The sequence below is a fragment of the Cryptomeria japonica genome, chromosome 4 (genome assembly GCF_030272615.1).
Source record: "Cryptomeria japonica chromosome 4, Sugi_1.0, whole genome shotgun sequence".
In the NCBI taxonomy this organism is placed as follows: domain Eukaryota; kingdom Viridiplantae; phylum Streptophyta; class Pinopsida; order Cupressales; family Cupressaceae; genus Cryptomeria; species Cryptomeria japonica.
Window position 1 is genome coordinate 517,321,530 of NC_081408.1, and position 27,607 is coordinate 517,349,136.

Here is a 27,607-nt window from a genome sequence, read left to right on the forward strand (position 1 = left end):
GAGGCCAAAAACCCCTTATTACTCCAAAATGGCTATAAACATAGCCTTATTTAAATAATAAACGCTAACTTAGGTAATATTAAAAATATAACCCAAATAGCTGCAAAATGCTCAAATGACACCTTAAACCAGAATGTCAACCTGCCACCTGTCTGTGACTGAAGTCGGAAATCAAGGATCCACTGGCAATCTCATCCCTGAAATCTAGGGATGCTCCTAGAAACTAGGAAACTAACCCAAATCCTCTGAAACTGAACCCAAGGAATAATCTCAAGGAGACCCGACCCTGGGTATGGTCATAACCTCCTAAATAGTAGGGATATCCTCCATAAACGTAGGAACTGCCTCCTAAAAATAAGGAACTGCTCCAAACTGATCAACTACTGCCAGAACACCAAGTCCCAAACACTGTATAACCACACTGAGTCTCTATCCATCATTGTCAGCCTACAAGACCCCATAATAAGCTGACTCACATGTCTCTGCTAGACAGAGCTAAAGAGCGGACATGACAGTCCTCCCCTCTCAGAGATGCTTGCCCACAAGCAACTATAATGCTGGATGTTGTAAAATGGCCTCACCCTCCCAAGTGGCATCCTCTATGGGAAGATCTCTCCAACGTACCAAATACTCACGAATCACCCTGCTTCTCAACCGCCGTTCCTTCACCTCAAGAATCTCCTCAGGATCCAAAGTCAATTTACCTTCCTCATCCATGGGAGGCAAATCGGGTGAAACTGTAATATGCTGTCCAAGGGCCTTTTTCAGGCAAGATACATGAAACACATTATGAATTTTACTGCTTGGTGGTAACTCAACCTCATAAGCAACCTCTCCAAATCGCCTGAGTACCCTGTATGGTCCATAAAAACGTGGTTTGAGCTTCTTAGCTCCCCCCCCTTTAAGGGTGCTTTGCTGGTATGGCTGTAAGCGCAAGAAAACCATGTCATCCATCTCAAATGCTCTCTCAATCCTATGCCGATCAGCATATATCTTTTGCTGATTCTGTGCATGCTGTAAATTCTCCCTGAGAGATCTCATGATATCCTGGTTCTCCTGTAACCAATCCCGAGCCAAAGGAACTCTACTGTCACTCAGAGCTAAATCAATGAAGGATAATGCCTCATAGTCGTAGAGAGCTCTGAAAGGCGTCATACCATTGGACATATGGTGCGTAGTATTATAACAATACTTGCCCAAATACAACCAACGTACCCATACTTTCTGCTGCCCTGACACATAGTTATGCAAATATCCCTCAACCCACTTATTGACTATTTCGGTCTGTCCATCTGTTTGAGGGTGGTAACTAGTACTAGGTGTCAACTCAGTGCCTGCTAGCGTGAAAAGTTCCTGCCAAAAGGAACTCATGAATCTGCTGTCCCTGTCACTCACTATGGTCTTGGGAAGACCATGGAGTCTAAACACCTCTCTGAAAAATAGCTCAGCCACCTGAGATGCTGTAAAATCAACTGCAATGGGAAAGAAGTGGGCATATTTTGTTAGCCTATCCATGACCACATAGATACAATCCTTCCCTTGCACCCGAGGAAGACCTATAATGAAGTCCATAGAAATCCCAGTCCACTTCTGTTCCGGTATAGGCAAGGGCTGTAACAACCCAGCAAAATAAGTATGCTCCGACTTGTTCTGCTGACAAGTGATACACTCACGGACATGCCACAAAACATCATCTTTGAGACCCTTCCAAGAGAATCTCTCTCGAACCGCTCTGTAAGTCTTAACCTACCCTGGATGTCCTGCCGTAGGAGTATCATGGAAAGCATGCAAAATTTGTTCCTTCAACTGTGAACCCGAAACAAGATAAACCCTGCCCTTGTAATAGATAATATCATCTACCACACTGTATCTGTCATCCACTATCAAACCATCCATGACGTCACTAGCATACTGATTTTTGGAATACTCAACCAAAAGTTGGGCCTTCCAATCTGCTGAAATCTCGCTCAATGAACATAGGGCAGCAAGTGAGGGTTTCCTAGAGAGTGCATCAGCTACAATATTATTCTTCCCCTTTATGGATTCGATATCGAAATCATAAGCCGAAATCTTGCTCACCCATTTTTGTTGTCGATCATTGAGCTCTGTCTGATCTAGGAAATATTTCAAACTGCTATGGTCGGTTCTTACCACAAATTTGCTACCAACAAGATACTGTCTGAATTTGGCTAAAGCATGCATAATAGCCAACATTTCCTTATCATAGGTAGAGTACAACCTCTCATTATCTCGCAGCTTCCGACTCTCATAGGCAATGGGATGTCTGTTCTGCATCAACACATCTCTTATGCCCAAACCTGAAGCATCACACTCTAGGACAAATGGCTGCGAGAAATTAGGTAATGCCAAAACTGGACAAGTGCTCATAACCTCCTCGAGTCTATCAAAGACTCCCTGTGCCTGTTTTGTCCATCTGAACGCCCCTTTCTTTGTGAGGTCTGTCAAAGGTGCTGCCAACTGAGAGAAACCTCTCACAAATCTTCTGTAATAAGCACATAAACCAAGGAACCCACGTAACTTAGTAATGTTCTGAGGGCGGGGCCAATCCCAAATCGCTTGAATCTTCTCCTCATGCACCTTCACCCCATCAGCATTGATCACATGGCCCAAATATAAAACCTCCCTAAGTCCAAACTCACATTTGGATAACTTATCAAATAGAGACTGGCTCTCCATAATGCTAAGTACCTCCTCAACATGTCTGAGATGGTCCTCCCAAGTACGACTGTAAATCAATATGTTGTCAAAGAACACTAGAACCGACTTCCTCAACTGCTTGTTGAAGATATGGTTCATACAGGACTGGAAAGTGGCTGGTGCATTGCTAAGGCCAAAAGGCATTACCGGAAACTCATAGTGCCCATAGTGACAACGAAAGGCAGTCTTGTGTACATCCTCTGCTCGTACACATATCTGATGGTAACCTGAACAAAGATCAATCTTAGAGAAGTAGATAGCTCCATGAAGCTCATCCAACAACTCATCAATGCGTGGAATAGGGTATCTGTTCTTGATTGTCTTCTTGTTCAAGGCTCTGTAATCTATACACATTCGTAGAGTCCCATCCTTCTTCTTAACAAGCACTACAGAAGAAGCAAAGGGGCTAGAACTAGGCCGAATGAAACCCATAGCCAACAACTCATGAATAGTCTTCTCAATTTCATCCTTATAGGCTCTATGATGATGATATGGGGTAGTAATCACTGGCTTCACTCCATCCTACATCTCTATACCATGTATGTCACCAAATACTCTCCCATGACGGTCCATCACTGACTGAATATCAACATGAAATACCCTACCATCCTGAGGTGTAGGTGTTTTGGACTTCACCAAACAATGTGTAGCCCAAATCACATCATTATGTCTAATAATAGTCTCCATCCTGCGAAAAGACACCTCCTTAGGTCCACCATCTGAAGCTGCCCTCAAGATAGTCTTCTTCCCCCCAGAAAGGAACTCTAACTGCATACGGTGGTGATCAATAATGTAACGCCCAATACCCTGTAACCACTGCATGCCCAAGACCACATCATAATCCTCTAATGGAAGCACATAAAAATCATCGGTCAGAGTATAATCCCCCATCTGAATACTAAACTGTGGAATCCCTTTAGTACAACCCAAAACTGCACCATCTGCCACCTTCACTCCAAAACCACCAAACTCCTCATACTGTAATCCATGCCTCTCCGCTAACTTCTGATCAATAAAGTTATGCGTGGCACCTGTGTCTACCAAGCTCATGACCCGCTTGCCCTTTAGTGTACCTTTCAACTGAAAGGCATGAAATTTAGGATAATTGGAGAGGGTAGCCATAGTTACTTTGGCTGTCGCCAAAGGCCCAGGGGTATCTAACTGCAACTGTGTCTGCACCTACTCAACATTCTCCATGCTATCCTCAGTGTCAGTGTCGGGTACCTCCTCATCCCCTAACTTAGATGTCACCTCAATCAAATGAACCTTTCCTTTACCCATACAACGGTGTCCTGGTTCCCAAGGTTCCTTGCAGGAAAAGAATAACTTTTTCCTTCTCAATTCGTTCCTTGTCTCCTGATTCATCCAAGGGGGTCTAGATGATGACCCTCTATTCTGTGAAGTATTGGCCTTCTGTGCAAGCCGAGAGTCCCTGAATGGCTTCTTATCTGCCTGATAAGAAGTGGGAACGGTATCCAGTCTCAATGTCACATCAATGACCTCCTTAAGAGTGGCCGGCTGGAAAGCACGTACCAATCACTTAAGTCTATCCTGCAATCCCTCAATAAATAACATCACACTCCGCCTCTGTGGCATATCAGGTACCCTAACCGCAATACGCTGGAACTCATTAATAAAAGCTTCTGCATGCCCAGTCTGTCTAGGATGTGCCAACTCTCTATAGTAGAGCTCTGTATCCTTACGGTCAAACCGTGTAATGAGTCGTTCAGTGAACTCGGCATAGGAATGTACCAAGGCGTGATCCTGGGTGACCAATCCATGGTGCCACCAATCATAGGCAATCCTGTCTAAATGCAACACAGCAAATTGAATAGCCTCACGCTCAGGCATGGGCCTCAAGGATAGATATATGTCCAGCTTGTGCACCCAAGCTCGTGCACTCGTATCACCAGAGCCATCATATGTAGCCAATGTGATCTTCCCAGTAGCTGTATTGAGGTCATAGTTCTGCTGCTGTGGTGGTCTATAACCACGATCTCCTCCGAACCTAGTTGTATCTCTACGCTGTGCACAATACTGGGGAAGAGGGAAAACATCCCTAACCTTTGGGGGTAGGGCTCTCCACTCAGCTGTGGCTGCCAAAACTGACTCCTTGAACCCAACCTCTGGTGGATCTACCTATGCTAGCTGTTCACCTGGTACAAACTGAGGAAGCAAAGGTCTATCCGTAGCAGGTGTACGATGGCGTTCCTGCCTAGAGGAATGAAGGGAGCTCCCAACTGATGAATGGGACTGATGGCTATGCTGACTGCCTACCACTAAAACTGATTTGCTCTGCCCATGTCTGCCCCTATGTCTATCCAACTCCATTCGTGCCAAGGTTTCCTATAATCTGTCAAGTGTCTGGACTATCCTGGGCTGTGTAGTGATGAGAGTTCTCATCATCTCCCGTTCTTCATCCTCAATCCGATTTTGTCTAGCACCCCCTTGTTGATCTGCCATACTGGGTACTTGTTCAATTCCACTCTCACGCTCCTGTTGAGCTACCTTGCATGTATAATACCTGTGTATCTCCTCTCTACCCGGATACATAGAATAAAATGTAACCCTAGTGTGAAATTTCCACACAAACCCTACAAGCTGGCAGGATGATAGCTCTGATACCACTGAAATTTCCCTGATGGATCTCTATTGCTGAATTGCTGTAATTTTTATTATTTTAAATTGATTTTTCCTGTTTATTAATATTTTCTTTCAGAAATAGACAGAAGATGCAGAAGGGTTGGATTCTTTTTGTGTTTTGCTGATTTTTTAGCAAGTAATAAATGAAGTACAAGTACATGAACAAAGTACTGAAAATGAAGTTCATATACAACCAAAACAAATTCGATTCAAGGCAGATTTCTGAATGACAAATCAAATATTTGACTAGATGAAGATTTCCAATAATTTCAGGAAGATTACAATGAGGAATGAACCCAACCTGGATGCTGAAAGAGTAATATAACCAGGAATGCAGCTGCGGCAAGATTCCAGCCCTCCAAGTGCTGGACGTGGGAAGGAAAGTGGCTTCCAGGTACAACCGTACGACTGCCAAGTACACCCAATTGGATAGAAACCCCCAAACCCCACGCTGAACTCTGTCAGAATCACTGAAACCTCCAGAAAGTGTGCCGTACAATCTCCAAGATGCTAATAACTGCAAGCAAATCCAAAGCATTGTATTGGGGGCTACGTCGGGCTACGTCCCAAATAGGTGAGGCATTGGGGTTGGCGTCCCAGATGCTGAAAAGCTCTTCCAGAGCCAAAATCTCAAATCCAAGATGTAAAATGTGTAGAAGATACCGAGAATTAGGTCTCAACTTCCTTATAACACCTTCCCACTTAGTTGGAACCCTAAAAGTGACTCAATGTGGCGTTTAGGGTTAAAATGTTATATTTCTCATTTTTAAGTTGCCAAGTGCATATAAAACGACCTTTTTTCAAATATAAAGAAATCCGTTCATCGAAAGGATCTGAGTCAAGAGAGAAATCTTTAGAAAAGTCCAAGACCTTTCCAACGAGCTATTACACCAAGGGATACGCATCCAGATGAGGCCAAAAACCCCTTATTACTCCAAAATGGCTATAAACATAGCCTTTTTAAAATAATAAACGCTAACTTAGGAAATATTAAAAATATAACCCAAATAGTTGCAAAATGCTCAAATGACACCACAAACCAGAAAGTCAACTTGCCACCTGTTTGTGACTGAAGTTGGAAATCAAGGATCCACTGGCAATCTCATCCCTAAAATCTAGGGATGCTCCTAGAAACTAGGAAACACATCCAAATCCTCTGAAACTGAACCCAAGGAATAATCTCAAGGAGACCCAACCCTAGGTATGGTCATAACCTCCTAATTAGTAGGGATATGCTCAATAAACGTAGGAACTGCCTCCTAAAAATAAGGAACTGCTCCAAACTGATCAACTACTGCCAGAACACCAAGTCCCAAACACTGTATAACCACACTGAGTCTCTATCCATCATTGTCAGCCTACAAGACCCCATAATAAGCTGACTCACATGTCTCTGCTAGACAGAGCTAAAGAGGGGACATGACATCCTTCATTTTTGAAAACAAAAATGATGACAACATGGCATTCCATCAAGAGGGCACAAGGTGGTCAAACCCTTGAGAAAGATGAAGAAAGAAGAAAAACAATGGTTGCTAGAATTGGTATGCCGAAGTGATTTGACAGAGAAGTATTGGGAAAGCCTATGGAGCAGTAGCAATAGCGAAGGAGTGAAAAAGAGCTTCATAGCCAACGAAGAATGGAGATGTATTATGGAATTGGTAAAGAGCTGTCTTATGGGGGTTAGCAAAGCTTCTAACATCGCAGTGTGGATGATATGGTTGATGAATGGGCTCAAGAATGGCACTGTATACAATTGGGCAATTGTGGTCTCAGAACGAATCAAGGAATTCCTAACTCTCAAGCACAAGACGTTTTACATGAGCCACCATGCCATTTGGCTCTTCTTGGAGGCACGCTGCACACAGGTAGCTGTAGATAGATGGTGATGGTTCCAACCTCTTAGCCGAGTGGAACCGAATAAGCCCACTATGTTTTATTGGATGCATTTCAACACACTCGGAATAGGAGATGAGCAGGCTCAACACAAGAAGAGACAACAAGAGTTGCGAGACGTATCGAGCCAAGTGCTGAGGATGAGGGCAGCCCTGGCGAGGAGGTAGACACAATGGAAGTTTCATCCACCGAGAGTAAGAGTGTAGATAATACATTCCAGATGGCACTTCATGAGGACGAAGGTGAGATTCAGCATGAAGGTGCATTGGAGGATGATGTAACTGTGAGGAATGATTCAGTTGAAGGAGTTCTACAGCTAGGTTATACCCTAGCACAACCGAGGGTAAGTATGGCCTCGAGAGGTTTAGGGGGTCGTAGCATTACCTTCGCACCATCCAGGCTATCCTCGACGACGTATTTACTCTTACCTAGTATAGTCCTACAGATTGCAATGCCAAAGGGGTTGCATGATGCCACCCCTGTGGCTATTGCATGGAAAACAAAGCCTTCTCGTATTGCAATGGCCAAGAGCACAGTATTAGTTGTCGTACTAGTCGCCAACTTTTTTTTTTTCTGTCATTTTAGTTGGGAGCACCGTACCAGTTGGGAGCACAGTACTAGTTGGTAGTACTTACTAGTTGGGAGTACGGGTGCACCTACTAAGGATACCGAGGTTGATACTTCACTGGACAGCTGGTTGGGTAAGTTTGATGTGGCACCAAGTGCACCGCCACCGCCATTACCACGTACAATAGAAGGAACTCACCTGGCAGATGAGTTACAACAAGAGGGAGGAAGAACAGAGCATCTAGAGATGGAACTGCATACTAATGAGGCGGTGGAACACGACAAGAAGCACTAGCTGAGAAGGAGAAAGTGTTTATAGAAATTGAGGAGAGTACGCATCGTGAGGAGATCGTGATGGTGATTGAGACTGAGGAATCGAGCAGGAGGGAGGAGAGACACATTCGGGTTTCAAAACCGACCCACATGACACTCTCAGGTCCATTCAGAGATTTCTCAGAAAGTTTGTTGGCATTACCTCGGTCATCCAAGGGGTCGCAAAAATGGTGAGTTAGGTGGATATTAGTGTTGTACCGGAGGCCAAGAGGGTTCTTGCCTTCATGAGGGGTGACTGTAAGGAGGAATTCACACAACACTTCACGCATTGTGGTTGGCCAGCCATGAAGACACCAGACATGATTGAGACTTGGCATCATGCTCACACCATGGAGGGTCAGGGCGGTAGATTATCCACCTTGCATGGCATGGAGAGCTCATTCAGGGATATTTTCTATCAGATGTAGGAGGCAACACACTCGGCGAGAGAGGCTGCGGTATGGAGATTAGTTGCATTGGAGAAGGTAGCAGTTGTAGGAGAGGAGTTGGCACTTCAAAAGAAACTTACTAGTGTTGAATAGGAGCTGAAAGCGGGCCATGAGGAGGAAGTGGAGCATCAAAAAGCAACCGTGGCAGGCCAAGACACCAAGTTGACCGAGTTGAAGGAACGTCTTGTAGCAGTAACTACACAACTGGAGCGAAAGGAGAAGGATGCCATGGAGGTTGTGTGTATGGCGAAGACTGCATGGGAACACCAGCTTGTAACAAAGTGAGATTTGCGGTTGCGAATGGAGCAAGTGCAACACTTGCAGCGACAACTCTTGATGCCCTCGGCCACTCTAGGGACATCCTCTCACCCACCTAGTTCTTAGTGATTCTGTTGAGTCAAGCCCCATTTTGTTTTCGTTGTCTGGAAGATGACTTCTTTTTTGTGGGGATTGAAATAGATGGCAAATCTGCCGCTAATAAATAAATAATGTTTTGGGTTATATTTTGTTAGTACTTGGCAGTGTAATTAGTTAGTCCAGAGTGGTTGTGTCACTTGTCGACGGTTGGCGGTCTTGACCAACCACTAGGCACTTTATAGGTTTGGAGTATTGCATTGGGAAACATTCTATGGATAATCATACACTTTACACTGGAGAATAAAGAATATCTTTTTGCCATATGCTGTGTTGAATGTTGTCAATTGATATTATTTTGGTATGTTATTGTTTCTAATGTATTCTTTTTACTCTGCATAAGTTGAAAAACAATATCTTCGTTCTTCCACCAATCTGTCTTTTATAATCACTCATAAATGTGTTATCATTTGAATGATCTCTATCTTTATTTACTCCTTACTTGCTCTCTTAAGTGTTTCACCGATTTTTCCTTTTACATCTCCATACTTCATTCCCTTTCAAATTTACACTTACCATTCTTACAAATCTGCCATAAAGTCTTCTTACAATTCTACCATAAATTCTTCTTACAAATCTGCAATAGGTCCTCCTTATAAATCTGCCTACAACTTCTTTGATGATCTTCTTTTTTCATCTTCTCATTCACAGATATGTATGTGTAACTATGCTATATACTTTTATTCGTCACATATATTCTTGTTCAAATAATATTGTATTTCTTCATATATCAATTCGATATATTTTTATTTTTCCACTCTAGATCTGTTCTAAAAATCTTCTATGAATCGAATAATGTTTCATTACATATCACCACACCTTCTAACTTCAAATTTCCATGCTTTTATATTTCTATCGCACCTCAAATATTACAATATAATTTTAATATGCTCCCTTAATGATATAGACTTGGTTTTTTTCAGATCTTCCACCAGGGAAGAAATGCATTGGCTGCAAATGGGTGTACAAAGTCAAGTACAAGTCTGATGGTACAGTTGACAGATACATAGCACAGTTGGTGGCTAAAGGATTCTCATAGAAAGAAGGAAAAGACTATGAGGAGACCTTTTCTCTACAATAAAGATGAGCACCATCCTTCTAGTTGTAGTCATGGTAGTAGAGTTTGGCTGGAAAGTCCATCAAATGGATGTGAAGAGTGTCTTCATCAATGGAGATTTGAAGGAAGAGGTGTACATGACACAACCTCAAGATTTTTAGGTTGCAGGAAAAGAACATCAGGTATGCAGATTGATGAAGGCTCTTTATGGCTTGATGAAGGCTCTTTATGGCTTGAAACAAGCAACCCAGGGCATAGTACATAAAGATTGACAGGTATTTAGATGAACACGGGTTTAAGAGAAGTCCTTCAGATCCCAATTTATATTTCAAACGCATAGGTAATGATATAATTCTTCTCATTGTTTATGTGGATGATATTATCATTATAGGTGGTGGGGCAGATTCGCTTGAGCAAATCAAATAGAATTTGTGTTAGGCTTTTGATAAGGCAGACTTAGGTCTTCTACATTATTGCTTAGATGTAGACGTTTGGTAGATAGGTGGTGGTATTTTTATTTCTCAATCTAAATATGCTAGGAGTTTGCTAGACAAGTTCAAAATGCTAGATTGCAAAATCTCGTCTACACCTATGGAGGAAGGGCTGAAGCTTTCAGCCACAACAGCCTTAAAAGTGATCAATGAGTAAGCATTCAGACAACTAGTTGACAGCCTTATCTACCTTACAACCACTAGACCTGATTAGAGTTATGTTGTGAGTTACATTTCTTGTTTCATGACAAACCCTAAGGCAGAACATTGGGTTGCAGCGAAGTGGGTACTTAGATATGTGTAAGGACACTTGACTTTGGCATTTTGTATGGTAGAATCAAAGATTTTAGGCTGGTTTGGCTTATGGATTCAGATTGGACAGGTTTTGTTGATGATAGGATGTCTACTTTTGAATATGTTTTCAGTCTTGGTATAGGTGTAGTAACATGGACTAGTAAGAAGCAACACGAAGCAGAGTATTGGGGAACTGTCAAAGCAACATGTGAAGTAGTTTGGCTCCAGAGGATGCTTTTTGACATGCAAATGTTTGAAGCAAGGCCTTCACCCTTGTGTTGTGACAATCAAGGGGTGCTAAGCTTACCAAGAATCCAGTCTTCCACTAGTGTACAAAACATGTGTAGCTTCATTGTCATTTCATACTACAACTTGTAGAAGATGGATTAGTAATGTTGCAGACTTGCAGTATGTTCCGATTGAGGATCAGATTGCATATATTCTTACCAAGTCCTTGAGTTTAGATAAATTTGTAAAGTTTTGGGACAAAGTTGGCGTAGTTGGTAGACTGACCATTAAAAGAGGGTATTAAAATAATATTGTAATATTTAGTTTATAATGGTCAATTAAGTTATTAGGATAGACTTTAGGAGTATTCTTTTATTTTTTCAGTTATATTCTTATCCTCTACTTTTCTTAATTGTTGATCTTATCCTTTACGGATAGATCTTTGTATTCTCTTATTTAAGGAGACTTCACCCCTTATTTCAATATCGAATATCTTAGTAATCATTCTTTTTGTTTTTAATTATTTTAACCTCTTTATGAATGGACATGACTCTAACAAAATGGGTGAAATATTTAGTTTTTAGCGCTGCCTTTGGTAACTTACTAATCACTGCCTTTAATGTTTTTCTTTATTGCTGCCTTAGGACTTTTTTGTCTTATCTGATCTTTGTCTTATATTGCATTTATTTTGTATGACTTTTCATTATGCTAATAGCTGCTTTAGACTTAATGAATATAGTCGCTGCCATAATATGAATCACTTGTCATTTCATTTGTTATATATTAATCATTGCATACATTAATCACTGCTATTAATAGCCTCTTATATCTTCCTTTCTAATCGTTGCTTCTTTATTACATTATCATTTCTGCCTTCAGTAATCCATTAATCTCTCCCTTGTAACGGTGATAATTACTGCCTTGGAAATCATATATATATATAGATATATGTTCACATAGCACACTTATATATTCCTTCTTCTCCTCGTGTCACCTTCACTCTTATTGTCATTCTTATATTACAAACTCTCTAGATGTTAATGACAAATTAATCTTCTCACCTTTGACATCAATAACAATATGTTCAACAGTCCTTGACATCAATGACAACAATATTATTATGATATTTCTAGTAGCACATTGATATATCTAGGGCTTAAGCTTCTCTTATTAGGTTCTTATGCTGCCTAGATAGATCTACAACTAGTTTTAGACCAGTTTTTGGTCTTCTGTTTTTGGATTCTTATAGTACTACTAAGTAGATATTCTAACATGCTTTGCTTTCGTGTCCTATTGATCTACACTGGTCATTTTGGGACATTGCTTTAATATTCTTTATTGGATTTCTTTTGGTACTCTTGTGTAGCTATTCTAGCTTGCTTTAGTTTTGAGTCCCATTGATCGGCACTGGTCATTTAGGGACATTGATCTAATTTTGTTCTTCTTTCTTTAACTTTTCTTTGAGAGGTATTGTTATTAGTGCTTTGCCTCTAATAATACAACCATGGGACATAGTAGTCTGTTGGGACCATATACTTCTGGATCTTTCAAGTTCCTTGAAGAAAGAAATGCACATCTTGATCCCTAACTTATTATTTCGATCTGTTGTTTAAAGGAAGTGTTCAATTATTTGAATTTACATTTATTGATAGGTGCCATCTTTAAATAGTACTAAGGCACCTCCCCCATTGAAACTGAAAGGGAAAAAATTGAAATGAAGGGTAGCTTTATTGTATCCAAATCAGGCAGAGAACCATAGTTCATTTTTCTATGCAGAAGTTTCCTATTACCTGCTAGTCTATTTTATTAGAAGATGTCTGATCTTAGTATCCGACGAAACACTCTTAAATTCCTTCCTCTGCTTTGTTATTCAATGCTAGAAGTGGCCTGATTCTGGAGTAACTATATTGTATTTATCATTTTCTGGCTATATATATTTGTTTATGAGTGTTGGGGAAGGTGGGCGCATTATAATATTTAGGCCATATTTTTAAGAAGTCCAAGGGATAAACTTTGTTTCGTTTTTCTGTGCCAGTTATCCACTTGGGTGTAACTGTAAATGCAATAAGATTGATTATTGTATAAATCTTTCTGATTATTGTTTTCTTGTGAATTTCAGGTATATGTTATAGGTGGGGAGGGAATATTGCAGGAACTAGAGCTCTGTGGCATCAAAGGAATTGGTGGCCCGGTACACCCTTCTGTCTCATTCTTTGATGATATAAAATTGAAATAACCTAATTATCCACAAGCACAAAGAGACATTCTAGAGTATGGATACCACTTTGCTTCATTAATATCAGAGCATAAATTTTATTAACTTGCCATACATGATTTCATGAGTCCAGTAAACCTCTGTATCCTTTCCGGAAGAATTATTACAAAGTTACAGTGTCATGCTTGATCAACATGATACCCCACAAATATTCCATCCAACACTAATTAATTCAAGACTAATTTCATAGAAAATTTGAAATTCATCATTATCCTGCAGTAACTTACAATTCCTTGAATGGGCATGACTTATCCAAAGATTCCAGTTAATATGTGCATATCTATTCAAAGGTGAGTGATTTGTTCCAAGGGAATATCAAGCAGACTTACAATCACTTTAGTTGAAACTACTTATCCAAAGGTCTCACTCAATGTGTGCTTATCCATCCAAAGGTGGATGATTTGTTCTAAAGGAAAACACAATCTACAGTGCTGATATGGAGGAAAAGAATAAGCTTTTGAATCAAGAGTAAAGTTAAATTAATTCTATTTATTTTCCAGGCATTTGGTTTTGGTGAACCAATTATCACTTTCATCAGAAGGTGTATCACCACTCTCATGTAATCAATCTCTTTCAATGGTGATACAGGGAAACTTGTCAATCCCTCCAGAAGCTTGGCTTAAGCAGATCTTAGCCATGCCCATTCATTATCATGGAAGATAAGTTATGCAGATTCTGGAGGAGGTGAGATACAATGTTCAATTGTAGCCCTTTATTTTGCCTACAACTTTCGTAGTTTTATCCCTCATTATGTGTGAAATTGATTAATTCCATCTCTTGAATATGTATAGCTGGAATTGGGGCAGACCAAAAATATTGCATATCATCTTTATCAATATTCCGATAAGGAGAAAGATGGAAGTGCTTGACATTGTGGGATTTCCTCTTCATCTTAAGTATGAAGAATGTCTCTGGGAAGCAAGTATTATCCAGGTCAAAACCAAATTGTCACAATGGACAAATAGGCGGATTTGTAGGCAGGATCATGTTTAGAAGCAGATAATACACTCTCTTGATATCCATCTGTTGTGACCTTTTTCACACATCACCCCGTTGAGAATGGGGACCCTCTCCTTTCCTGCTTTCTAGGGTTTTTGTTAGTGTGTCGTGGCCTTCTGCTTCAGTTTTGCTCAGTTTTGAACGGTTCGAGTCTTAAGGATTGAAAGGCAGTTTTTGCAAACCAAGTGATAACAGCGTCTAGACACCGTCAAAGTGCCCAGAAACGCCAAAGGACGAAGAATGCAATTGATATGAGCAAATTCAAACAACTTTCTATTGTTGGAAAGTTTGCTTTTTTGCCTTTTCCTATTTTTTAGGAAGTTTCGTTTTTGGAATTTTTAGCTCGATCTCCGAGATGGCTATTTTTAGAAAGTTTTCCCTATTTTTTAGGGATATCTGCTTTTTGTTTTTCGGAGTGGGGACCTAGGGTTTGCACTGGTACCACTAGCCTGCATCCATCGCAATCAAAAATTTTCAAGTTTTGACCCCAAAAGCTAAGTTCCTACATTTTAGGGGTCATGGCACTTCAAATGGGTTACCTGAGTATGGGTTTCAAATATCATATTAATCTGGCTAAAATTGAAGAAGTTATCAAATTTGAAGTTTTCCAGGTATCTCTCTAAGTTTGGCTAATCATGTTTGGTGTCGAATGTTATGTTAGAAGATTCGCAAAGTCCGTCCTCATGGAAGGGAAGCGTGGTTATGACCTTCTCAAAGTCCGCCTTGCTGCAAATGAAAGGTTCTCAAACATTCTCAAAGTCTGCCATGTAGGAGAGATAAAGTCTGCCCTATGGAGATGGAGACTCACAAAGTCCGCCCTACTTTTTATAGCATTGGAGCATGAGCCAAGAAGTCCGCTGTCCAAGGTTTCCAAAACCTTCTCAAAGTCTGCCCAAGCAACTCCGCCCATGAAGAAGGTCCAAGGAGGCAAGAAATTCCGCCCAAGGTGATGAGTGAGGGTGCCTAACTCCAAAAAGTCCGCCTTGTCAAAGTGAAGGAAGTTTCTAAGTGTTTGGAGGTCATAGCCATGGTGCAAGGAAGCAAAAAGATCATGGATCAAAGGTCCGCTTTGCAATGAGAGTTTAAGGTTTCTCAAGTTTCTCAAAGTCCGCCCTAAGGTGAGATAAGAAGCAAGTAAAAAGTGCGTAGGTCTCACAAAGTCTGCCTAAGAAGATGGTGAGTGGTGTGTGAACATGAGAAAGTCCGCCCTCCTACAAAGACCAAGTGCATAAGGCAAGGAAAGTCCGCCTAGGACTAGTTTGCATTGAAAGTAAAGTCCGCCTAAGGGTGAAGGAAGCATGGTCATGACCTTCTCAAAGTCCGCCCTAGTAATGGTTGCAAAGTTAACATGATGATACACAAACTCATGGAAGTCCACCCTACTTGATGAAGTGCTAAGACTTGTTCCATGAGTTTCAAAAACTCCGCCCTATGTTTGAAAGAGCTGTTCCACGAACTTCATAAAGTTCGCCCTTGGAAGTATTAATGAAGATGATTGTGTGGTGCCACAAACTCTCTAAACTCCACCCTAAAAGATGAACAAGTGTGGTGTCATGAGTTGGTTGAAGTCCGCCTCACTGATGAAAGATCAAACAAACTCCAAAGTATGCCTTGAAAATGATCAGATCATGGTAAGATCAGGTTTGAAGATGAGGTGTTAAGCTGAAGAGGAGTTCAAGTTCAAGATGAAATGATCAGATTTTGGTTAAGTATGAATGAATATGAAGTATGGTACCTTGTCTTGTTCCACCAATCTTCCAAAGTCTGCCCTATGCTGGAGTGTGGTGCCTTGTTTAGTTCCCTAACTTAAAATAAGTCCGCCCAAGTAAGATACTTGCTAAAATGGAAGACAAGAAGATGATGTCAGCAGAGTCTATCATCCAAGTTTGAATTGAGTGCAGATTTGGAAAGTTTTGAAAGAAGAATATAGAATATTGAGTTCGATTTGCAAACTAAAGACCAAATTAGAAACATTCTTTGCAGATTCAAAAGGCTAGGGAAGGATTAGAAACAAATTTTGAAGAGATTTTCTTAGTTTTTAATTATAAAATCGAACCCTCATACAAATATTTCATTCACTCTCTCATTTTTACACATGAGTTTCGAATTTCTTGAAGCAAGTTGAGAGCAATTAAGAGAGGTTTTCTGCAGGTAAAGAACATTTTGAGAGAAGTTTTAAGAGTTTTGCAGGTTGAAAGAAGATTTTAAAGGTGATTCCATTTATAAGTTTGAGATTTTCAACCATTTACCACAAGTTTACATGCAGATTTCGAAGAAATCAGATTGATAGGGAGCAAATTTATCTAATTTTCTGAGTTTTTCAATCTGATTCTGAGTTCTTTCTATCCATTTCTCTCATTCAACTCAGCTGGTTGGAGGTGAAATTTCATTTTGTGGGCAAATTCATTCAAATTTTCAGTAAGAAAGATAATATTAAGACTGAATATCCATACCTTCTTTCTTATTTCCCGCCTTTCAAAGCAAGTTTGGATAAGATTGATGTGATTGCAGACCTGGTTTTTGGATTAAAATCAGAATATAGTTATCCTAGAGTGTGGAGTTTTAATATCATTTTCAAAATTCCTACATGTGAAAACTCCATTTTAATGACTAAGTATGAAAAATGAAGCAAACAACTTCAACCACTTATTCAAAACCTCAAATTTTAAGTTGAAATTTTGATTTCTAACTTAGGCTTCATGTGTTTTCGTAGATTTCAGTCACGATGAAGTTCCAAGTAGACAAGGATGCTCCTCCTGAATCAAGGATGAACTCGAAATGGAAGAATGTCAGTGATACCAACCTCAGACATATCAATCTGAGGGAGTTTAAGAAAAGGATGTTCGGCTTGGACAATCTTGTGCCTATTGTGACCGCATGTAAGATGATGAGGAGTGGCATCATGCATGCTATCGGCTTTCTCCCTACTATGCAGTGCACGGAGTTGGTAGTTGAGTGTGCTAGGCACTATAACCCTGACAGTAGAGATGTTATAGCACCAGATGAAAGAGTGTTGGCAAATATCGATGATGTAGCCATAAGGGAAGCCTTTAGAATTCTGGAATATCATAATGCTGTATATGTGACCAAGGATAAGGCCAATCAAATGTATCAAGACCACATGGAGGAGTACGAGGCCATCAACAATCATTCATGGCTAGACAAACCAAGAAAGGGTGCCTCTAAGTTGTCAAAGAAGAACTTGGTGAGGGCATATTTTAAAGAAGATATTGGAGACATGATTGTCCTATTGAACCGAATAATGGGTAATCCCCAAGGTGCTCCATTTGAGCCTTGGATGTATTACTTCATAAATGAGATAATGAATGGAGTCAAGGTGATTGACTGGGCTCAGATAATAAGCAACAACTTGGACAACCAGCTGAGAAATTTGGAGGGAGGTAGAATCTTCTACATGAGTTCATATTTGTTCTATTCCCTTTCTAGAATTTATAGATACAAAGGCCTCACTTGCAGAGAAGAGGTGGGAAACAAGGAGAATCAGTTTTCTGTTTACGATTGTTACCCCCAGCTGCATATGGAAGGAAAATTACATTTCAAGAGGGTGAATGATGCATTTTTGATGCATATCACGTGAACACTGCAAGGTGGATTACATCAGAGACTCTCTCAAGAGTCGAAGGACCTCATAAGCAGATTCGGGTATTGGTATATCCAATACCCAAGATTCACCTATATCAGAATTCAGGGATTTTTCAGGATCTCCCTACAAGCTCCCAATTTATCCCACCAACCAAGTTGTACTGCTGGAAGTTGTGAGGCAACTGGAGACCTTCATGACAGTTCAGAGAGAGAAGCAAAAGAAGGCAGGAACATCTTCTCTCACTATTGGAAATGGATTGGAGACATGTCCATCATCACAAGTTGTTGCCATTGTGGAGAGAGAGCTCGCATGGTATCCCTTGTACCGATATAAGGCAAGAAGGAATTGATCCAATCTATAAGATGAAAAAGGTAGAAGGAATTGTATTTGAACACAGAACTGATTTGGAGGATTATTGGGCTAATGCAGCCGATAGTTTGGAAATTAGAAGAAGATTTTGGTCGAGAATTCCCCCAAGTATGGTGAGAGTAACAGAAGTATTCAGGGTCGCTGATCAAATAGAAGACAGTCCTGAACTTGAACAACCGGGTTTCGAGAAGATAAGAAATGAGCCACTTGCCTTGATTGATTAGGCAGACGGGGAAAGATCAGATTTGGCAAACCTTATGAAATCAGTGGTTGAATACTCCAAGTGGTGGACATCGGAGAAGACAAAGAAGCTAAAGTCCAAAGGTGTTTCCTTGATGGGAATGGATGACTTTGTCTTCCAACCATGGTATTTCTTTAGGCAATGCTCGAAATCCAGAAAGTGTTGGGGCTCGGAAGAGAAAAGAACCTGCTGTAAGTTCTGGAAAGGCTAAGGGAAAGAAAATTGTTGGGGAAAAACATGAATCAAATGAAGGTCATTCGATCTTGAGTGCCGCATCTACTGTGCTTGACCAAAATACAATTGAAGAACATGAGATGGACACAAATATAAAGGATAATGAAGTAAGAGTGCCTTCTCCTTCGGTTGAAGAGATAATGAGATAGGCTGTCCAAAATCCAGCCAAGGAACCAGTTTTTACTAGAGCTACAGAGGTTGAAAAATTTGAGCCTCTAGAGGTTTTTCTTGATGGTATAGTTACTGGACTTGGATAAATAGATGGTAGATTTGATAAAGATACTATGGAGCAATCAACGATTCTAGATTGGCTGAGGGAAAGAATGAAGGCTAAGGCTCCTAAGGAAGCTCTTTCAGAGGAGAACACAACAACATTCCTAGCTATGGTGAGTAAACCTGTTGAAATAGGACAGCCCAAACTAGCCAAAAGATTCTCTTTAATTCAAAGAGATAACGCAGGATTCAGATCAGTGCAGGTAGCTGTACTCAAAGAAGGCAAAACTCAGGATAACATCACTCCTGAGGATTATAAAATCATCACTATGAATTTGGGTAAGCCTACTCAAACCCAAGAGATCCAAGATTTTGATGATTCTTGCAACGCTCTAAAAAGCAAGACTAGCCATGGAAAAGGAAAAAAGAAGGAAGGTTGAGGAAGAGAATTAGCAATGGAGAAAATATGTTCTTCATCTAACTAAGCCACTTAATCATGATATACTAGTTACCCCTCCATAGCCTCTTTCGCAAGAGTCGATGAAAGATTATGAGGACATGAAGGGCACATTCAGGCAAGTTAAGGAATGGACCTCAGATGCTTCGGCATGTGCTGACATACTTGTGGAAAATTTGGTATCAGCACATGAGTTGGCTTCTTCATTGGTTAGTAGAATTCAGGACTTAGCTGCAAATTGGGAGGATATTGAGGAAATCCAAGACGAAATACTTCCACAATTAAGGATTATCCGAGGTCTGTCAAAGCAAGACTTGATAGATGCAGGAATCATCCAGGTTGGGGATAAGTATGATTTTAACACTTGGTATTGTGCCTTGGTCACCAGGATTGAGGTCCTGAAGAAATCTCAGACTAAGTGTTCTGAAATTGAGAAAAATGTTAGAGAAATTTAAAGTAAAGTGATTCGTGTGGCAGTAGAAATTTGGCAATGGGAGGGTATGTGAGAAAAACACCTGCAGGCAGAGAACCTGAGAGCCAGAATTTAGTCGAGCTTTTTCGAAGTCTCGGGGATGATTGATAAGGGAGATCTCTCAAGAATTGCAAGTTTTCTCCTCATTGACAAAAACTTTCTTGCCTAGGCAGTTGAGTGGGAATGCATCCTCATCACGTGTACTGAAGATGTGGACGTTGTCGACTTCCAGATTTAACTTGCCAAGTGTCACTATGGAAGAGGTTCGACTCATAAAGTCCAGATATATTGAATTTGCAAAAAGGGAAACTGGACACTCACCTCAGTGATAATAGCAACTATGCCACATGTCACTCTTTTGTCTGTTCTAACTGATAGAGTTTTGAGAAACCCTAATTAGGGTTTTTAACTTTTAATCTGGGTCCTTGATCACTGTTTGATCTCGACTGTTCATTTTTTTTCTGGAAAACTATATAAGGCTACGTCCTCTCATTTGGAGAGTGTGAGGTTTTTGATATATTGTTGCGTGAAGGTCATTTTTCAAATAATAAATTGCATGTGCACTTTCTCTTAAGGCTTTGTAATCTCTGTTATTTGAGTGATTAGCATGGTTTCAGTTTCCTCAACACATTAGTTAGAAGTTAATTTAGATTTGCTTTCAAAGTTGTTAGAGTTGAATGAAGGATTTGATAAGTATTAATTAACGGTGTATCTCCGCTCATACTTTTGGTGAATGGATGATTTCCATTTCACTGTGCAAAGTTAGTCTGAGCCTATCCCCTATGTATGCCAAAACTTCGATCATAAGCACAACCCATTGAAGATTGCACCCGCTTTGTGTAGTTTTCCTTAGTGTGGTGAAGCAAAGTGCGGTTTCCCGAGAACATCGAGTTAATACCATCTCCAAAATTCGTAGGTTTAGATCAACTTTCTTAACCCTATCCCTTTTCCCCTTTTTGAAAGTCTAAATCCCGGAAAATCCAAAAAAAAAGACAGAGCTTGAAATTGACAAATTTATTTAAGTCCAAAAGCTTGAAAGATGTTTGTAAACGTAAGTCCCCCTTGAGATTTTCAGCATACACTACCCAAGTATCTATCCCACTAAAGTCGCTTGTCCGCACATGTAGACCTTGGAATCGCCATATAATAAGCGGTGATATTTCAGGGGAGGATAGAATACCTTTGGGTATTGTTGGTGTACGTTTTATCATCTACTAAACATTAGAATAAGATACCCAAAGGTATTCTATCATCTCCTGAAAAATCACTGCTGATTCCAAGGTCTATATGTGCGAACAAGCGACTTTAGTGGGATAGCTATTTGGGTAGTGTATGCTGAAAATCTCAAGGGGGACTTACGTTTATGAATGTCTTTTAAGCTTCTGGACTTAGATACATTTATTAGTTTTAGGCTCTTTCTCTTTTTTTTTTGATTTTTCGGGATTTAGACTTTCAAAAAGGAAAAAGAGAGATAGGGTTAAGAAGGCTGATCTAAACCTATTAACTCTGAAGTCGGTATTAACTAGGTTGAAAGATCCCTGATGGATCCCTTCGCTGATCTGCTGTAAGTCTTTTAATTATTTTTAATTGAATTTCCTGTTTATTACTATAATCTTCCAGAAATAGACAGAAGTTGTAGAAGGTTGAATTCTTTTTATGTTTTGATAGTTTTTCAGCAAGTAATAATTGAAGAACAAGTACATGAAAAGAGTATTGGAAATAATTGTTCATACACAGCCAAATCAGAATCGTACCAAGCAGATTTCTGATTATTTAAATCAAATAATTATCTAGATAGTGATTCCAAACAATTCAAGGAAGATTACAATAAGCAATGAGTCCAACTGAATGAAGAGTGAATACTGTAATAAATAAGGAGGCTGCCGCAAATGTCCAAAGCTCTCACATAGCTCCAGGTGAGAAGAGAAATGGCTGCAAAGTACAGCCATATGGCTGTTAGGTGATGCCAAGCTGGAAACCCCAATCTCCACGCTGAACCCTAACTCTGTCCACTGAATCCTCCAGAAAAGATGTCGTACCAACTCTAAGGCATTGAAAACTGAATGCAAGAACCAAATAACCACTGTGCTGGGGGCTACGTCCTAGACAGGCAAGACCCTGGGGTTTTCGTCCCAGATGCTGAATCGCTCTCCAGAGAAAATTCTCCAAATCAAAGATGAAAATGTGTAAAAGATGCTTGATAATTAGGTTACCATCTCCTTATAACTCCTTCCCTCTAGCTCGAACCCTAAAAGTGTATGAAAAGTGCGCTTAGGCTTATAAAGTCTTATTTCTCATTTTTTAGTCGCCAAGTACAGAGAACACACCACTTTTTTAATATAAAAGAATTCCGTTCATCAAAAGGGTCCCTGACAAATGGGAAACATTTAGAAAAGTTCAAGACCTTTCCAACGAGCTATAACACATGGGCATATGCATCCAAATGAAGCCAAAAACCCCTTATTACTCGAAAATGGCTATAAACATAGCCTTATTTAATTAATTAAACGCTAACTTAGGAAATATTTAAATATATTAAAAATATAACCCAAATAGTTGCAGAAGGCTCAAATGACTCCAAAAGTTTGAAATGGAACGTGTCCTGTGTGTGACTGATGTCGAAAATCATGGATCAACTGGCAATCTCATCCCTAAAATCTAGGGATGCTCCTAGAAACTAGGAAACACACCCAAATCTCCTGAAATTGAAACCAAGGAATGGTCTCATGGAACCCCAACCCTGGACGCTGTCACAACCTCCTAAAAAGTAGGAACTGCCTCCTAAAATCAAGGAACTGCTCCAAACTGGTCTACTACTGCCAGAAACACCAAATCCAAACACTGAATATCCTGACTGAGTCTCTATCCACCATTGCCAACCTACAAGACTCCATAATAGGCTAACACACATGTCTCTGCTAGACAGAGCTAAAGAGGGGACATGACATAGGTGTTCTTGGGAAACCACACTTTGCTTCACCACATTGAGGACAACTACACAAAGCGGGTGCAATCTTCAACGGGTTGTGCTTATGATCGAAATGTTGGCATACACAGGGGATAGGCTTAGACTAACTTTGCACAATGAAATGGAAATCATCCATTCACCAAAAGTATGAGCAAAGATACACCGTCAATTATTACTTATCAAATCCTTCATTCAATTCTAACAACATGAAAACAAATCTAAATTAACTTTTAACTAATGTGTTGATGAAATTGAAACCATGCTAATCACTCAAACAACAGAGATTACAAAGCCTTAAGAGAAAGCGCACATGCAATATATTATTTGAAAAAATGACCTTCACGCAACAATATATCAAAAACCTCACACTCTCCAAATGAGAGGAGGTAGCCTTATATTTTTTCTCAGAAAATAATGAACGACCGAGATCAAACAGTGATCAAGGGCCCAAATTGAAAGTTATAAACCCTAATTAGGGTTTTTAAAAACTCTATCAGTCAAAACAAACAAAAGAGTGACATGTGGCATAGCTGCTATTGTCACTGAGGTGAGTGTCCAGGTTCCCTTTTTGCAGATTCAATGTATCTGGACACAATGAGCCGAACCTCTTCCATAGTGACACTTGGCAGGTTAATAATCTAGAAGTCGACGATGTCCACTTCATCAGTACACGTGGCGAGGATGCCTTCCCACTCAACTGCCTGGACGAGAAAGTTCTCGTCAATGAGGAGAAAACTCGTGATCCTTGAGATATCGCCCTTATCAATCATCCCCGAGTCTTTGAAAAAGCTCGACTGAATTCTGGCTCTCAGGTTCTCTGCTTGTAGGTGTTTTTCTCGTATACCCTCTTTTTGCCAAATTTCTGATGTCACATGAAACACTTTACTTAAAATATCTTTGACACTTTCCTCTGTTTCAAAACACTTAGTTTCAGATTTCTTCAGGACTTCAATCCTGGTGACCAAAGCATAATACCAAGTGTTAAAATCATACCTATCCCCAACCTGGATGATACCTGCATCTACCAAGTTTCACTTTGACAGACCTCGAATAACCCTCAATTGTGGAAGTATTTCATCTTGGATTTCTTCAATATCTTCCTAGTTTGTAGCTAAGTCCTGAATTCTGTTGACTAATGCAAAAGCCGACTCATGTGCTTATACCAAATTTTCCACAACTATGTCAGCACGTGCCGAAGCATTTGAGATCCATTCCTTAGCTTGCGTGAACATGCCCTTCATGTCCTCATAATCTTTCATTGATTCTTGCGGAAGAGGTTGCAGAGGGGTGACTGGTATCTCATGATTAAGTGGCTTAGTTAGATGGAGAACATATTTCCTCCACTGCTGATTCTCTTCCTCAACCTTCTTTCTTTTTTCGTTCTCCTTGGCTAGCCTTGCCTTGAGGGCGTTGCAAGAGTCGTCAAAGTATTGGACTTCTTGCTCCAGAGTAGGCTTACCCAACTCTATTGTAGTAATCTTGTAATCTTTTAGGGCAATATTGTCCCGAGTTTTACCTTCTTTCGGCATAGCTATCTGAACTGTTCTAAATCCTGCACTATCCCCTGAATCAAAGAGAATTTTCTAGCTGGCTTAGGTGGTTTAATTACGACTGGTTCGCTCACCTTCGCCAAAAATGTTGTTTTATTCTCTTCAGAATGGGTTTCATTAGGAACGTTAGCCCTTATCCTTTCTCTCAACCAATCGGGAATGGTTGACTGCTCCATAGTATTTTGATCAAATCCGCCATCTGTCCCTCTTGGTCCAGTAACTATACCATCAAGGAAAACTACTGGAGGCTCAGGCTCTTCAACTTTTGTGGCTTTATTAAGAACTTGTTCCTTGTCCGGGTTTTGGACAGCCTCTCTCATTATTTCTTCAATCGAAGGAGAAGGCACTCTTACTTCATTATTCCCCACATCTGTCCCATCTCATGTTCTTCAATTGCATTTTGGTCAGGCACAACAGATGCGACACTCAAGATGGAATGACCTTCGTTGGATTCACCTCTCTTCCCAACAACTTTCTTTCCCTTGGCCTTTCTAGAGCTTCCAACCAGTTCCTTTCTTTTCGAGGACCCAACACTTTTTGGATTCCGAGCATTGCCTATAGAGATACCAGGGTTGGAAGACATAGAGTCATTCGTTCCCATTAAATCATAAGTCAGGGCAACACTTTTGGACTTCAGTTGCTTTGTCTTCTCAGATGTCCACCACTTGGAGTATTCGACCACTGATCTCATAAGGTTTGCCAAACTTGAGTTTTCTCCTTATGACCAATCAACCAAGGCTAGTGGCTCATTTCTTATCTTCTCAAAGCCCCTCTGCTGAAACTCAGGACTGTCTTCTATTTGATCAGCAACTTTGAATACTTCTGTTGCTCTCACCGTACTCAGGGGGATCCTTGAGCAAAATCTTCTTCTGATTTCGAAAATATCGGCTGCATTAGCCCAATAATCTTCCAAATCAGTTCTGTGCTCGAATACCTTTCCTTCTACCTTTTTCATCTTATGGAATGGATCAAAGTTCCCTCTTGCCTTGTATTGGTAGAAGGGGTACCAAGCCAACTCTTTCTCTGCAGTGGCAGCAGCTTGTGATGACGGGCATGTCTCTAGTCCATTTCCAATTGTGAGAGAGGATGTTCCCACCTTCTTTTGCTTATCTCTCTGAACTGTCATATAGCCCTCTAGTTGCCTCACATCTTCCAGTAGCACAACTCGGTTGGTAGGGTAGATTGGGAGCTTATAGGGAGATCCGAAAAATCCCTGAATTTTGATATAGGTGAATCTCGGGTATTGAATATACCAATACCTGAATTTGCTTATGAAGTCCATAGACTCTTGAGAGAGTCTCTGATGTAATCCACCTTGCATTGTTTGTGTGATATGCATAAAAAATGTATCATTTACCCTCTTGAAATGTAACTTTTCTTCCATGTGCAGCTGAGGGTAACAATCGTAGCCAAGAAATTGATTCTCTTTATTTCCCACTTCCTCTCTACAGGTGAGGCCTCTGTATCCATAGGTTGTAGCAAGGGAATAGAACAAGTATGAGCTCATGTAAAAGGTTCTATCTGCCTCTAGATTCTTAGCTGGCTGTCCAAGTTATTGCTTATCATCTGAGCCCGGTCAATCATCTTGACTCCATTCATTATCTCGTTTATGAAGTAATACATCCAAGGCTCAAATGGAGCGCCTTGGGGATTACCCATTATTCTGTTCAACAGGAAAATCATATCTCCAATGTCTTCTTTAAAATATTCCCTTACCAAGCTCTTCCTTGACAACTTGGAGGCACCCTTTCTTGGCTTGTCCAACCATGAATGATTGATGGTGGCGTCGTACTCCTCGATATGGTCTTGATACATTCGACCAGCCTCATCCTTGGTCACATATACAACATTATTATATTCCGGAATTCTGAAAGCTTTCCTTATGGCCTCATCACTGATATTGGCCAACACTCTTCCATCTGGTGCCACAATATCTCTACTGACAGGCTTATAGTGCCTAGTGCACTCAACTACCAACTCCGTGCACTGCACGTAGGGAGAAAGCCAACAACATGCACGATACCACTCTTCATCATTTTACATGTGGTCACGGTAGGCACAAGGTTATTTAAGCCGAACATCCACTTCTTAGACTCCCTCAAATTGATGTGCCCGAGGTTGGTATCAGTAATACTCTTCCATTTTGAGTTCATTCTTGATTCAGGAGGAGCATCCTTGTCTACTTGGAACTTCATTGTGCCTGAAATCTGCGAATAAAGATGAAACTGAAGTTAGAAACCAGAAATTTAACTTAAAATTTAGGATCTTGATGACTAAGTGGTTGGTATTTCACTATATTCTTGACGCTTAGTCACAAAAAGATGGATTTTTCACATGTAAACTCCACACTCTAGGGATATTTACGATTTCAATCCAAAAACTAGGTCTTATAATCTTGAAAACCCTCATCCCATTCAGTCCAACATGATCTTTCTTACTGAAAATTTGGATAAATCCACAAAAATCACCTCCAACGAACTTGGAAAACTCAGAAAATTTAATAAATCTCCTCTCAAAACCAACTTCACCTTCGATTGGGAGAGAAGAAAAGGACAAGAAGACAGAAAGATCTTTAGAAAAACTCAAAAAATTCGAATGATCTGCCTCCTATCAGCTGGTTATACTCCAAAATCTGTCAGCATTTATGAAAAACAAGGCTGGAAATGATGATTAATGCCTTCAAAACCTCCAAAAATACATTCAACCTGTGAAAATCTTCTTTGAACCTCCTTCAATCTGCAAGAATAATTCTTATCTCTGCTCTCAACACTTAGGAAACTCGAACTTGTGTGCATAAATAAAAGGAGAAATGTCTTATTTGTATTAGAGTTGGTTTTCACAATTAGAAACACGCAAATATCCTTCCAATTCATGTTTCTAAATTAGCTTCAATCCTGAATATTCATGGAGAAAGTTTCGAATTTTTATTTGAGTTGCACAGTCATCTTCATCTAGTTCGAACTTTCACAAGTGCAAGTTTCTAATTTGAGTCTTAGTCCTAAACTCGAACTTGATCTCCAAATATCTTCTTTCTAAAACTTTCTAATTTAGTTCCAAGTTCGAATCTCTCCTCAATCTGCAATATCTCTTTTCCAACAAAACTTTCCAATTTAGTTCAAAGTTCGAATTTCCTTGGATATGCTGACATCACCCTGAATT

At 40.1% G+C, this 27,607-nt stretch overlaps 1 protein-coding gene across 8 annotated transcripts in view; it reads left to right on the forward strand.

Moving 5' to 3' along the window:
- Nucleotides 1-27,607, forward strand: part of LOC131031236 (phosphoglycolate phosphatase 1A, chloroplastic) — a 194,977-nt gene that overhangs the window by 58,600 nt on the left and 108,770 nt on the right. For all 8 annotated transcript variants that reach the window (XM_059219923.1, XM_057962290.2, XM_057962286.2 and 5 more), the window contains one exon: nucleotides 13,186-13,257. In XM_059219923.1, the coding sequence (XP_059075906.1) occupies nucleotides 13,186-13,257 (72 nt within the window). The remainder of the gene's footprint in view (nucleotides 1-13,185; nucleotides 13,258-27,607) is intronic.